The following is a 14484-nucleotide window of genomic DNA, read 5'->3' as shown; positions in this document are numbered from 1 at the left end:
TTTTCTGTGAGCCAGGCACTTTACAGAGTGTTTTGTAAACATTAACTTTGAGGGAGGTACTATTATTTGATAAATGAGGAAAACAAGGCTTAGTGGGATTAAACTACTTGCTCAGTAACAAAGCTAGCTGGAAGCAGAACTGACTTAACAAAAATCCCTCATTTCAACCTTGGTTTTGCTTTCATACTAAATTTCCCTAAAGCAAATATTTTAAATTTCTTCTCTAGAAAAAGAAGGAGAAAAGAAGAAGGCTGAGAAGAAAGTTACTCCTGAAACAAAAAAGAAAGGTAGGAAATTTAAAAACTGTGTACCACATAAATCAATTAGTGTCCATGCATAATACTACTGGTAAATCTTTTATTTTTCTAGGAAAAAATTCTCTTAATTAAATACAGTGTCATTGTATATTAATGAACACTCTTAACATGTCTAATATTCAAATAAAATTAAAATTGTCAATTTTTTTTAAAAAAGAATTCAAGCCTAAACACTTTTTTGAAAATTACTACTGTGATTTTTTTTCTTTCTTAAGAGCAGTTGCTTAATATCTCTCTAATTCACTACTTTACTTACTATATATGTGAATATGACAGTTACTATTTAAATAATTCAGTTTAATTTTAAAAGTCCACCAAAAGATCAAGTCATTTTATGTAGAGGGCAGAAAATATTTGAATACTTGATTGGTTTGTTTTACACACACACACACACACACACACACACACACACACACACATATATATGTTTTTTTAAATTGGTTTTTTCCAAATAATTCATCTGATGTCCTAAGTGAACTTCAGAGATTTCAGAACTTTTGACATGGTTCTGGTGACCTCATAGTTCAGAGAACATTCGATATATTCTTTTTAATATATGTTAGGAAAGCTGTTAAATAATACCATAATTAATAATGCCATTTAATGTTTTACTGTTATTAAATAATTTTGCCTTTGGCAAAAAAAAAAAGAAAAAATTCCGTTTCCTGAAGAGAAATTATACCTAAGCCACTAGTGTGTTACGAAAGTGCTACCTTATTCATATTTGACATGACTTATGGCTGATTTAGCATTCCTCTATGCAAGATAAATTAGATGCCTCCCTGGCAGTCATGCATGGCCTATAATATATGCAAGTTAAACAGGTAAAGGCTTATACTTTTCTTATTTTACCAGCAGAAAAGATGTCAAAAGAAAAGTGAGAAGGAAACTGCCGTTGATGTGGAAAAAAAAGGTATTGCACTTTCTTTGTTTCCTTAGATGGATTATGTTCAGGATGTTTACTTCATGAAAGACTCCTCATGCAACATACACAAAGTGTATACAGTTACTTATATCTACCCAAAAAGTGAAGGTCAATGCAAAACTTGCATTAGAGAAAGTTAAACAGGCAAAGGAGACTTTATTCAAGGCTATTGCAATAGGAGGGAGACTGGAACTGAGCCTGAACTCAATTCCACTAAAACAAACAAACAAACAAAACAAAACAAAACAAAACAAAATCGCAGGAGTGTTTGTAATGGTTGGTATGGGGAATCACAGGACATCTGTTTTTGCATGTTGGCCTTTCTCCCTCAAAACATAAACTTTCACTTTTATATCTCCATGACAGGAAGCAGTTTCACAACATGGAGCAAGGAGTCCAAGGAAGTTAGGCTCCTACTCTTCCACAGAAACTGAGAGATGGGGCACTATCTTTCTTGGTGATTACATTTCAGAGGGATGGCTCTCAGTTCCTTGAGAAAGGCTTTATGGGTTGTGAAACTGGAAAGTGGCTTGTAAATGTCCCAGCTACTCGAGTGGCCAAGACAGGAACATTGCTTGAGACCAGGAGGTTGAGGCTGTAGTGAGCACCCTAATTGCATTACTGCACTCCAGCCTGGATGACAGAGGGAGACCCTGTCTCCTCATCCTCTTACCAAAAAAAAAAAAAAAAAAAAAAAAATTTATATCTCAACAGAGCCGAGAAAGAGTTTACAATGACAAGTTTTCCAGTTTTCTGAAGTAAATGCTCTAAGAAAAGGGAGATCAGGAGCCACTGAAAGTCAGAAAGAAACCTATTAAAGTTTAATCAGGGTGAGGGCCACATTGGTCAAGATACAATGAACTTGAGAAGAGATACATAGTAATAACAATAGCACATTGCAAAGATAAGAAGCTGAGAGAGAATAATGCACCCTATTAAGAAATAAGGTTATTCAACTATTTGACAGTTTCAATTTTTGCTTTAAATTTTGTTCTATTTCTATTCTTGTTCAAACATGAATATTGGCTTCTATTCAGGTTAGGCTTAAGTTTACATGGAAAAGACAAGGCTTGTGTATATGGGGTAAAAACCTAATTCCTCTCAGCTATTAAGAACTTAAAGTAAATGAGATTTCCAGATCTTTCCTGTGTAATAGTAAGCTGAAAATTTTACCCTAGAAAATGAGGTGGTAGGTAAGCTTAAACGAAGAAGATTGAAAACTTCAGGGTGGGGAACCGTGTGGGGAGGGCAGGCTGGGTTAGATGGTATTTTAGTGAAAATCTTTCCCTTTCTAGGTAGTAATAGTGTATGTGGAAAATATGATGGTGGTGAGAACCCTAAAAAGAAGAGAATAGGATGTCAACTATATAAAGATTATGATTAGCAAGCAGCCAATAGAAATGCCTAAAAATATCTGATATCATGCTATAAATGGGGTAGAAAAAAATGTAAAATGTTAAGAATTGTATGATTAAACAGCTCATGAAATGAGCAGGAAGGATCAGCCAGACATTCTGTGTGTGCAAGAGTTGATTGCCCATTCCTTTGCATCCAAGTTTCCATTATTAAGGATTTATTATTGTAGTCTGTTGTTCTATTAAATATTCACTCATTTTCTTTTAAAGCTTTCTTATTTTCTGATGAAATATATATTCTATCATAAGAAGGGAAAAACAGTTCCGACTCTGTGAAGATACTGAGAAACTGCTTGCTTAGTGCAGTGGATCTGTGAAAATTACATGATTGAGGGTTAAAGATAAACCGAGATACTTCTTCCTTGCTATCGATTTTACTAAAAGAGTTGCAGAAGAACATTTTGAGGTGTAATTTTCAAGCATTCTTCATATGCATGCAAATGCAAAATCTGAAAACATGTTTTTGGCAAAACTCAATGATTGTGTGTGTGTGTGTGTGCGCGCGCGCTCATGCGTGTGTGTATGTGTGTGTGTATTTGGCTTGGTTTTAGCTTTTTGAAGGAAATGACGAAACATTTTGATGTGCAATGGTTCATGGGAAAATCTGATACTCCCCTGCCACTGGGAGACCTGTGTTACTAGCCCAGCAGTCATGTCAAAGTGAGGTTGTGAGCCACTGGCAAGAGAACTGATTATGCCAATATCACTTCCTACAAGGACAGTGCTCAGCCACCGAAGCAGCAGAGACCAAACTAGGGTAATGGCTCAGCACATCTGGGCAGGACTACTCAGTTAGCATTGCAAAACAAGTTTGTTCTACTTGGAACCAGTTTTCTGTTTGTATGCTTAACATTTTCACTTTTGATTACACAAAATTCCATTGGTTTTTCCAAATCAGTTCAACTGCCTGATAAAAAATATGCACAGTTTGTTTACAATCCCTTAACCCCCAAATACTCAAAATAGTGTGCGCATGTGTGTGTGTGTGTGTGTGTGTGTGTGTGTGTGAAAGAGAGAGAGACAGAGAGATTGAGTTTCAGTTAGTGCTAGTTTTTAACTCGTTTCTTTTTAGGGTTTAATAATTCTTTACATTTTCATGTGACAGCAATCTGGTTTACAAACAGCAAGTTTTAAGCTTATTATGAAAGTAGTAAAATTTTATAGAGATAATGAGAGAAATTGAGAATAACCTGAAATCTTGAAGAGCTGGGGAAAATATTTCATTTCTTCCTAAAATAGAGGAATATGGCAGAGCATATGATCTCACTACTGTGGCCCCAAATAGTAACAGATTTATAAGGCATAAGATATGCCTACATGCTTATTTAATATTTGAGTGTTATTGTGATATTTTATTATATTTATGTTAATGTTAATATTATTTATATTATAACATACACACATTTAGTTATATGCTATTTTATTTTTTTCTCCTTATATTTTATTGTTACGCTGGCACAACAAACCTAAGGCTTAAACTCTACTCAGTGATAAATGGGCTTCTACCGTATGACACTGGTAAATCACACTTTGGCAGTGATCTCTGGGGAAGATGTGGATGGGTGGGCTTTATATGATACAAAATTGCCAGCCCATTAATTAATAAGGGTTGAAACTGAGCAATTGGCACATTGGGGTTAATTATAACACTCTTTTATTTAGTGTACATTTGAAATCATCCATGGTAAAATAAAAAATAAATACCTGCCACTTAAAACATGATGTAAAATTTTAAAAAAATCATCTCGATATTTTTGCAAAGTTATAAGGTACATTTTCACTTAAAGAAATACAATGAAAAAAATCAATGAAAGAAATAAAGACTTTAAAAGCATCTCTCTAGGTTTATATAGGACTTCAGTGCTAGAAACACTAAACACTGTAGTTAGTTCTACTAGAAGACATTTCATACTGGGAACTGAGTACCTCCAATGTTATTGAAAGACTAAAAGAATTGAAATCAAATAGTCAAAATTTGGATGATGAAGCATCAGGGTAGATCAATAGGTTAGGAGACTGCTTTGTTCACTAGCACTGTCTCCTCACACCCATGAAGACTGGATCCTGGAAATGTGGAGGCAGGCCTCAGCAAATTACTAACATCTTCACTTGCCAAATCATTCATCTGCTCTGCCAAACCATTTCTGCTTTCAGTCTGGTGGAACTTGTTATGTCTCCAGAACTCTGGCTGCAAGTGAGTCTGTAAGATGCATTCCAATTCTCCCAAGTGGAAGTGGGGGTGAAATGGAAGTTGAAAGAAGCTATCAACAGTATCTATAAAAACGATCCTTTCAGAAATGTCCAAGATGATACAATTCATACAGCAAGAGACGGCAAGAGACGGTTTTTGAAGGCCTACACTTTATAGTGATGAAACCTATCTTGGAGTTCCCCCAAAAGATGAAAAGGATGATACAACTAAGCAACATGATCAAATTTGGCAATTCCAAGTGTTCACAAGTCACACTTACCTGAAGTTTATGTTACTGTTCACCTTCACTGTAGATAAAAGAAGCATGGATGTTCTTTCTCTGTCCCACCACAAGGTGATATTTTTGAAGAAATAACGTTTCACCTACTTGATTAGATTATAATATTTGAACAATTAACATGTTGACTTGTCTCATAACAAAACAATTATAACCTGGGCAAAACATATAGACACATAAGAGAAACAGGCCAAAGCTAAGATGACCCATTGCTGTTGGGTTGGCCTTTTCATAGTTACAATTGTAAACTTTTTGGAGTTAAATTTGTCATTATCTTATATGTTTATAAACTTATTAACTGTGAAAATAATTTTGACAAAATAACTGTTGATAATGGTATAAAATCATATTTAATTATCACACTTTACAATAGGATTTTTTTTTCAGGAATTACATGTATAGAACTATAAATTACAAGAAGGATATTAAAAGCCACATAGCTTTTCTGAAATAAGCTACTAGAAAAGAATGGATTTGTTCATTCATTCGTGCATGCATCTTGAAGGGAATATTTAAAAAAATGCCTACTATATGCCAAGTTTGTACTAGGTGCTGAATACACAGAAGTGGATAAACAGACAAGATCTGCCCCAATGGAGCTTACAGTTTGACAAGTGAGGCACACAGTGAATAAAGACAAAATGTTCATAAGTTGAACTCTGAGTAAGGGCCGTGGAGAAAATAAATTTAAGGCAATGATTGAAAATAATGCGTTGGGGTGGGAAGCTATTTAAATAGATAAGGTTATTAGAGCAGGCCTCTCTGAGAGACAACATTTAAATTGAGATCTGATGTATTGAAAAGACTCAGCCATTGATTCCTGTATCATTGTGTGATGTATATATATATACACCATGTGTCGGGGAAGGAGAGAGTGGTTTGTATTAGGAGTCAGAATAGGAAGGAACATGTATGGGTGTTTGGATTTTATTAAAAGTGTAATGGAAGAAATTGAGTTGAAGTTTTAAATATAGCAATCTTTATAGATTATAGTTAGTGCTCTTGGAATAGACGAGATTAAAAAGAGACGTGTCAAAAGAAAAAGGGAATAGAATCCAGGATCAAGACCTGGGGAAGTGCAACACGTACAAATTCAATAGTGGAAAATAAAGCAAGAGAGGCTGAAAGGAATTGCCAGAGAAATGAAAGGAAAAGTTAAGAGCTTGGTATTACAGATGTTTCAGAAATGGATGTTACAAAAAGCAAAAAGTTATCAACTTTGTGAATGTCACTTACAGTTTGTTTTACGAGGGCAGAAGACACAAGGGCAGTCGGCGGGGTGAAAGGATAAAGCCAGGTTGGAATGGGAAGTGCAAAAATGGAGACCGAGGTGGAGATTTTGCGGGGAAGGGGGAAGGATTATGGCTGTATGAGGAGTAAAGTGTTTTGTGTTTTGTCTAGGTTTGCTTTAATAGTTCAATCTAGTGTCCGATGTACATAAACAGAATATAGGAGATTGATGCTCAGAGGGACAGAATATATAAGCAGAAATCGAAAAGATAATTGAGAAATCATAGTTTGATGAGTATGTGGTGAAAAATATTCTTTTATTTTTGGAAATAATACCACAGGTGCTCTGATATTTTAAAAGTTGATGTTTTCAAATCATGACTAGGATTCTATGCAGATTGCCTTAAAAGAGAGGCATGCATTTGTAAGATATACAATATATGATTAGATGGCTCTGGTGATAAAACTAAAACTCCAATAATAAATACATTCTGAGATAAAAGCCTCAATTTTAGAAAAAGATGTATCCAAAATGTCTTTTGTGCTTACTGAGGAAAGTTTGTGAAATGTATTTTAGCAAAGCTCTTTAAGGATCATTCATTTACAATATGCCATTAGAGCTTTACACTGAAACATCTTTGTGGTGATGAACTGATCAGGTAAGATTCGTCTAGTATAGAACTCGTAAAGAATTTGTGCTGTTTTGAGGGATACATTCATATCTATTTCCATAGAGTATTTTCAATTACTGTATGGGGCAAATAATATTAAATTCTGCACAAACTAAAACCTTTGGCTATCTGCTTTCTCTCTACAAAATCTGCTTTTGTCATTGAGAAATTGCAAAGAGTCTTTTACAGAAGCTTATTGCTTTGAATATATCATTAAATGTTATTGTCTACCAGGCATTAGAATATCATCTATTTTACTTTTGAATCTTTTGTAACAAGTTGTTCTAGCTCAAAATAATATATATGGCAGACTATAGATCACTTAAATTTCTACATTTACATGTAACTAAAAGAAACCTATTTGAAATATTTATGTGTACATTTATAACTGTACAAAATAATATATAGTATCTTTCATATGTATTCATGTTAAGTTTTAGTTTAAAAGAACATCCTTCCATTTTCTAGACTTGTGTATTGAGAAGATTATAGCTTTTTATTTCTGATCACCCACATCTTTCTCCTTATTTGAAAAGCACTTGGTTTTAGAAAGTTATCTTTTCTCTGGGGTTTTGCAAACATGTGTTTGGGCAAGATTTAACAAATGCGTCCGATTGGTATTGTTAGACACTGAAATCTAGATAATTTTTTTCAGGATATTTGATAGTAATCCAGTAGTTACGATCAAGTTATAAAATATAGATAATTCACACACTTTTGAGTGATATTGGGGCAGTTATATTATTTTATATTCCAGATAAAATTTTTAAAAGTTCATTCAGATAAGTGAAAAATGGGAAATCTAGTACAAATTAAACCTGGTTTAATCAGTAATCCCCAGCCGTGACTTAGTGAGGCTTCACAATTATAAGGCAATAGTAGATTCCTTTCAAGTTAGCTTTTTGTTCTGCAACAGGTTAAGTTGCAAATCTGAGTTCCGATGATGGCAGCTTGACTGGCTATGTTTGAAGGGTTTTGAGGGAAACAGAGTATATTTTCAAGTGTTTTATAATCATGGAACTTATGTAAGACAATAGTTGTTTACACCTTTGAGAATAAGAGATTTTCCAACAGTGGAAAGTCTTATGACTTGTTACTTACTATGATATATTTGACTACCTCTGATATTAGCTCTGGATTAGGCATATGGAAGCTAATCTGTTTTAGAGAAGGTAAAATGGAGTTACCACCATGACTTATTGTGGGAATATCTGAGATAACTTTTCACGTATTCACTTTTGGTTTGAACAATACAAAGGTGTGCTTGGGTTGAATGCAAAAATGAGGTAAGGGCATTTTAGTTTAAAAGGGATTTAAAATAAATATAAAAACTCAGAAAGAGAGAAGGTTCATTTTAGAAATATTTAGGCCTGGAAAAAAAGGACTAGTATATATGTGACTATTTTTCATCTATTTAATGTTTATTTTGGGGACTTGGGGTTACCCTCCCTGAGGACATAAACAAGATCACCCCTAAACTTGAGAGTTGTGTTATATTATATTGTATTATATTATATTTATTTTTTTGAGACGGAGTCTTGCTCTGTCACCAGGCTGGAATGCAGCGGCATGATCTCTGCACATTGCAACCTCTCCCTCCCGGATTCAAGCAATTCTCCTGCCTCGGCCTCCCGAGTAGCTGGGACTACAGGCACATGTCACCACGCTAGGCTAATTTTTTGTATTTTTAGTAGAGACGAGGTTTCACCATGTCAGCCAGGATGGTCTCAATCTTCTGAACTCGTGATCCGCCTGCCTCAGTCTCCCAAAGTGCTGAGGTTACGGGCATGAGCCACTGCGCCCAGCCTATTTTATTATTGTTGTTGTTATTATTATTATTGTTATTATTATTATTATATTTTGAGACAGGGTCTCGTTCTGTCTCCCAGGCTTTAATGCAGTAGTGCAATATCATCTCACTGCAGCCTCAACCTCCTGGACCCAAGTGATACTCCCACATGAGCCTCCTGTGTAGCTGGGACCACAGGCACATGCCACCATGCCTGGTTAATTTTGTTTATTTTTGTAGAGGTGAGGTCTCACTGTGATTTAACAAATGCGCCCGATTGGTATTGTCAAACTCCAGGCTAGTGTCAAACTCCTGGACTAAAGTGATCTTCCTGCCTGCATTTCCCAAACTGCTGGGATTACAGGCATAAACCACTGCACTCAGCCTTGTGTTATCTTTTATTAAGTTCTTTCAACAGGGAGAATTGAAATATATATAAAGAAGAATCAATAAATATCAGTAAATAGACCACATATTTCTTCTCTGTATGCATTGATATATCAATATTTTTACCAGGTCTTACACACATATATTATATAAATTATTTTAAATTCCAGTTTATATTTATTAATAGGATAAATTATTTTCTGAAAAAAAGTAAGAAATAAAATAATGTAATTACACAGTAGTCTCTCGCAAATGTCATAAATTAAATTTTCCTGGGAAAATGGCACAGAGTGGCACAGGAAGTGGAATGTCAGTTAAACCAAGTTATTTTTAATCTGTTAATCTCAATTTAAAAATATGGAGAGATTTTGATCGATTTGTTAGACGATAATGTGACAGTGTGGCCTGAGTTTTCCTTGTGATTTGAGATATGTATTTAGTATTGCAGATGTGAAATATCCAGGCGAATTTTGTTGTTATATATCCTAGAAGTCTACAGGATTTTCCTTTCAGTGCAAGTAAAGCTTTAAAAACATCAAAGTGGTATCTCCCTCAACTGCAGCCTCTCTAGAGATCCCAAAAGTGTATTTTTGAAACAACAGCAAATTCTGCCGGTATAGATTCATTTTATCAGGAGCATTTTAAAGTAATCATAAGAACAGTTATTAAATCAGTTTTCTCATTTAATCATAAGAACTCTGTAAGGTAACTATTATAATCCACTTTTTATAGAAAGAGAAATCCAGCATGGGGATAGGTAAATAACTTGCCCATCATCACCAGTAAGTAGACTGAAGTCAGTATGAAAGTCACCAAATTAAGCTTCACTGTCTTGTGGGACCTAAAAGCACATGGTCTTCTAATTCTAGGAAACAATGGTGGTAGACTGCTTTAGTGTCTTATTTTTTTCCTTCCTCTTTTTCTTTTTTTGCTAATTTCCTTGAGATGATATTGCAGACAGTGGTAAACATGGAGGAAAAAATGCAGAAGAGATCCTGTAGGTCTGACTCTTACTTCTCTTGTAGAAATTATGCTTTCCTTCATTCATTCACTCAACAAATATTTAATAATCCCATAATATATGCAAGGAAATCTGCTTAATGTTGGACATAGATCAGTGTAATAGACATAGAACTTGTCTCCAAGGACTTCAGCAAACAGATAAGTAAAAATTATACCATGAGCACTATAATAGGGTAAATGCAAGGGCTCACGTAAAAATCAAGGCATAAGTATAGAAATTATTTCACTTTTACGGTAGGTGGGTGACTATTACAGATCTAGAACAGGGACACCACTGGCCTATATAATTAGGTATTTGACCAAGACACATATCATATTTATTTTTAATCCAGATAGAGACAAACACTTTTAACAGTGGTATATCACTGAAGATACTTGATCTTGCAAGTGGCAGGTGATCTAAAAGAAGGAATTTATTAGTTTATCTAACTACTATTCTGTAGTAAACTGGCTTTGAGTTTAGCTTGATGCAGAGGTCACATGATATCATCAGGATATTTCTGTCTCTCTGTTTTTGGACTCTAGTCCCTTGGGATTGGCCCATGTAGCTGTGAATTGGCCATAGGTGCTGCCCTATATCATCTCTTGTTCCTGTCCTGCTAGGGGCTTGGGAAAGCGGGGACGGGGTGGGGAGGGGTGGCAGGAGTGGAATAGATCAGTGTCCTGAAAGGTCAAACAAAAACTTGAGTAGTATCAGTCTCCATAGGCGCATTCCTGAACTAACCTTTTTGGTGAGGGTGAAAAAATAATCTGATTGTTTTATCTTAGGCCATGGGTCCTATCCCTCCAGCAGAGAAATTACATAAACTTTATCCAAAACATTTGAGCTGAAAATGGATTGGGTGATGATTCCCTAGATTAGGTTTAAAAAATGATGAAATGGAGTAACTACAACATTGAAAAAGAAATATAATAATTCTCTTCAAGAAGTCATTTCTAGATGGTGAAAATATTGGTGATATGATTTCTTTATTTTATTTAGAGAATAACAAGGGAGAAATTTTAGTGTCATCTATGGAGGGAAAACTTAAGTATTTTAGAAAACCAACCCAACATAGAATAATGTAGTGTGATCAACAAAAGCAAATGAAATTTCAGGTTTCATTCATGAAAATATTATGTCTCGTAAAGATTGAAATCCTTTCCCTCTACTTTGTAGTTTTAGAATTATACTTGGATAATAGTCTTTAATTTTAATAAAGATATTTTGAAACAAACCAGATTATATTCAGGAAAGAGTAGTTCAGAAATGTGGATGTGTAATATGGAAATGAGGAAACAGAGAACATCAAAGCCATGTTTCTAACTTTGATCTACTCTCCTATTTACGTGTAGACTTACTTTTTATTATCCATAAGAATGAGGACTCCATGGTGGAAGTTAGAAGTAGACAGTGTGGGATGTTCAAGATTATATGGGGAAACTTTTAAGTCAGTGAACGCTGCCATTTGAAGTTTTCAAACAGAGGAAGAGTGGGTATCTTTCTTGAATTTGTGGAGGTAATCCTGTAAGAAAAAGGATTACATTACTTTTGACAAGACTTACAAGATTCTATTTTTTCAAAATTAAACATCTGGCTAAATGAAACTGATGTCTAGATTATTTAAATTTTGGTGAAGATTATTACTTATTAATTGCATCATTGTCTTAAATTTACCACTTGAAATTTACCACTTGTAACCTCTTCTATAAGTTAGTTATTAAAAAAAAAAAAAAAAAAAATGCTGTGGTCAAGATTATTCCAGGGAGTGAGGCCATTATAATATGTCACGATTAATATAATCATGAATTTCCACCATCTCCTCCTGACTGCCTATTCCAGCAAAAGCATCACTGTGAATCTTATCATAGAATGTTTTATTGATGTCTGCATAAACCAAGGGCACTAAAAAATTAAAATTTATTACACATGTGGAATAATGATTCATTGTCCTCAGGGCAAAGAAATATCTTGAGACATCTCAGTAGAAAAACCCCAAAGACAATAAGCCTAAGGTAGAAGAGAAAGTTTAATAATTATTTATAACGCAAAAAATAGGGAAAAATGATTCAGACAGACCAGAAAATAAGAATTGTGGTTATTTTTTGAAAGTTTGTTTGTTGTAAGTAGTTAAAGGAGGCTTGAGGAGCACGTGTAATAAATTGCCTCTGCAATTAAAACAGTATTTTTCAAAAAATAATTTATGGCAGTATAAACAATTAAGTAATTCTGTTAGTCACTTGCACATATCCTGTTAGCTACATTAATTTTGGAATATAAGGTCAAAAATGATGAAGTATCTTATGCTAACAGACAAAGTAGCTAATGCTAAAAAACACTAGAAGGAAAGGCACATAAAATAATTGCCTTGAAAGATACCGTGCTGGTGTAGAGGTGAGAATATGTTATACAAATCTGAGGAGAAAGGAGAAAATACACCATGGCTTGGACATGTGATGCAAGCCTATCAGTGGAATATGGTAAACCACTTGGATTGTCTTCTGTCTAAAAATATGTATAGACACCAACATTCCCAGGAATTTGTACTACTTACTATTGCTCCACTATGCCGCGCATGCAGCAGGGGCTCAGTGGACATTTGTGAAATCAATCCTAAGTTAACTTTTGAAAGAATGCCTGGTGATTCCATTATGTTTTAGAAATGGAATCCTAATAGTTCACCCTCTCTTTTCTGAGACTACTGTCTCTGAACTGTTCCTTTTTTAAAACTCTCCTTTACCTTTTCACCCTTCTTCTCAATCAGCCCAATTATTTGCTTCCTATTTTTCTCAGAAAATAAAAATTAGAAGAGATCTCCCACAAGTTCTGACCATCAGATCCCATAATGTACCTCATCTGTCTCCTTACATTCTCTGCCTTCTTGGCAGAATACAATACAATACAATGGTTTCAATGTTCATACTTCTACGAAAAATCTTTCCACTGGTGCACAGTATGCCTTCCCCACCTGCTAACTAAGGAGCACCACTCCTGCGATTCTCTCCTCTGCAAATTCATTTTGATTTCTATGGTCGTTCTCAGTAGCATAAAATGTGTTATGTCATATGTGTGGATATGTATCTCTCTGTGTGTGTAGATAGCTAGATGATAGATAGATAGATAGATAGATAGATAGATAGATAGATAGATAGACAGACAGACATGTTGTGTGCTATATAAATATCCTGGTATTGACAGCACATCCTTTTCAAATTTCTGTCTGATTTCTCAGATCCCCTTTACAGCTAAACTCCTCATAAGCGTTGTCTACACTCTCCTTCCAGTCTCTCATCCCTACTGTACTCAAGCTTTCATCTCCACCACAGTTCTTGTCAACTCTCCCTATTACCATGTCCAAAGGTGAACTCCATTCTCAAGAGCATTTCACAGCGTCTTTCTTCACTCAGCCTCTTAGACAATATTCTTTCCTTTTAAGTTCTCTGGTCACTCTCTTGTTTTATTTTGCTGGTTTCCTCCCTTTCTTTCTGGAGTCTCAAATTGGAAGCACTCTAGGGCTCAATTCTCTCTCTATCCTCACTTCCTTGGTGATCTCATGGTCTCATAAGTTGAAAACCATGCTTATAATAATGACTCTCAAATGTGTATCTCCAATTGTGGCCTCTCACTGAACTCCAAACTCACACCCTCATCTATCCAATTGCCTATTCACCATCTCCATTTAAATATCCAGTAGACTTCTCGAAGTTAATATGTTTTTTTAAACAAAGAACAACACCCCTCATCTACACACACACACACACACACACACACACACACACACCCACCCCTCTACCTCTGAATACTGAATATGGCTCTATACTCAATATTTTCCTCTTATTAGTAAATTATTACAACTTTTTCTTCCCCAGGCTTAAATCTCTCTGGCCACTGTTGACTCCTTTATTTCTCTTCCTTAATTCATTATTAAATCCCCTCATTTTCACCTTTGAAATATGTTTAGTAGCTGAACTTTTCTCACTACCTTTATGAACCACATCAGCTCTGGTACCATAGCCTGTTTCCTCTAAAGTCAAGTTGATAGTGTAACAACAATATGAAAACCCTTGAAAATTTCAGCAACTTTGAAAAATGAGAAAGCTTTATCTTGTTCATGCACAAGTTGGGAAAGTTGCTATACTCATCATAGCCGCTTAGGCACCCGGGTTGATGGACCTTTACAGAGGTTTCCACTTCACTCAGAGTAAAATCTGAAGTCTCCACAAAGGTGTAAAAGGCTATTCATCAACTGAAGGGTGAA

General features: G+C 35.0%; 1 protein-coding gene and 1 long non-coding RNA gene across 2 annotated transcripts in view; both read left to right on the top strand.

The window, feature by feature from the left end:
• The window catches only part of TRDN (triadin), a 133032-nt gene extending 132643 nt beyond the window's left edge, over window positions 1-389 (top strand). Inside the window, 2 exon segments of the mRNA XM_017881786.1 lie at window positions 228-287; window positions 370-389. Coding sequence (XP_017737275.1) covers window positions 228-287; window positions 370-389 — 80 coding nt within the window.
• A 781-nt stretch (window positions 390-1170) lies between these two features.
• The window catches only part of LOC108535672 (uncharacterized), a 55498-nt gene continuing 42184 nt past the window's right edge, over window positions 1171-14484 (top strand). The window contains exon 1 of the long non-coding RNA XR_001887290.1: window positions 1171-1230. This is a non-coding gene — a long non-coding RNA (uncharacterized LOC108535672). The remainder of the gene's footprint in view (window positions 1231-14484) is intronic.

The sequence above is a fragment of the Rhinopithecus bieti genome, unplaced genomic scaffold, assembly GCF_001698545.2.
Source record: "Rhinopithecus bieti isolate Rb0 unplaced genomic scaffold, ASM169854v2 scaffold_1060, whole genome shotgun sequence".
In the NCBI taxonomy this organism is placed as follows: domain Eukaryota; kingdom Metazoa; phylum Chordata; class Mammalia; order Primates; family Cercopithecidae; genus Rhinopithecus; species Rhinopithecus bieti.
The sequence above is the reverse complement of the archived record's forward strand: the minus strand, read 5'-3'. Positions and strand labels throughout refer to the sequence as shown.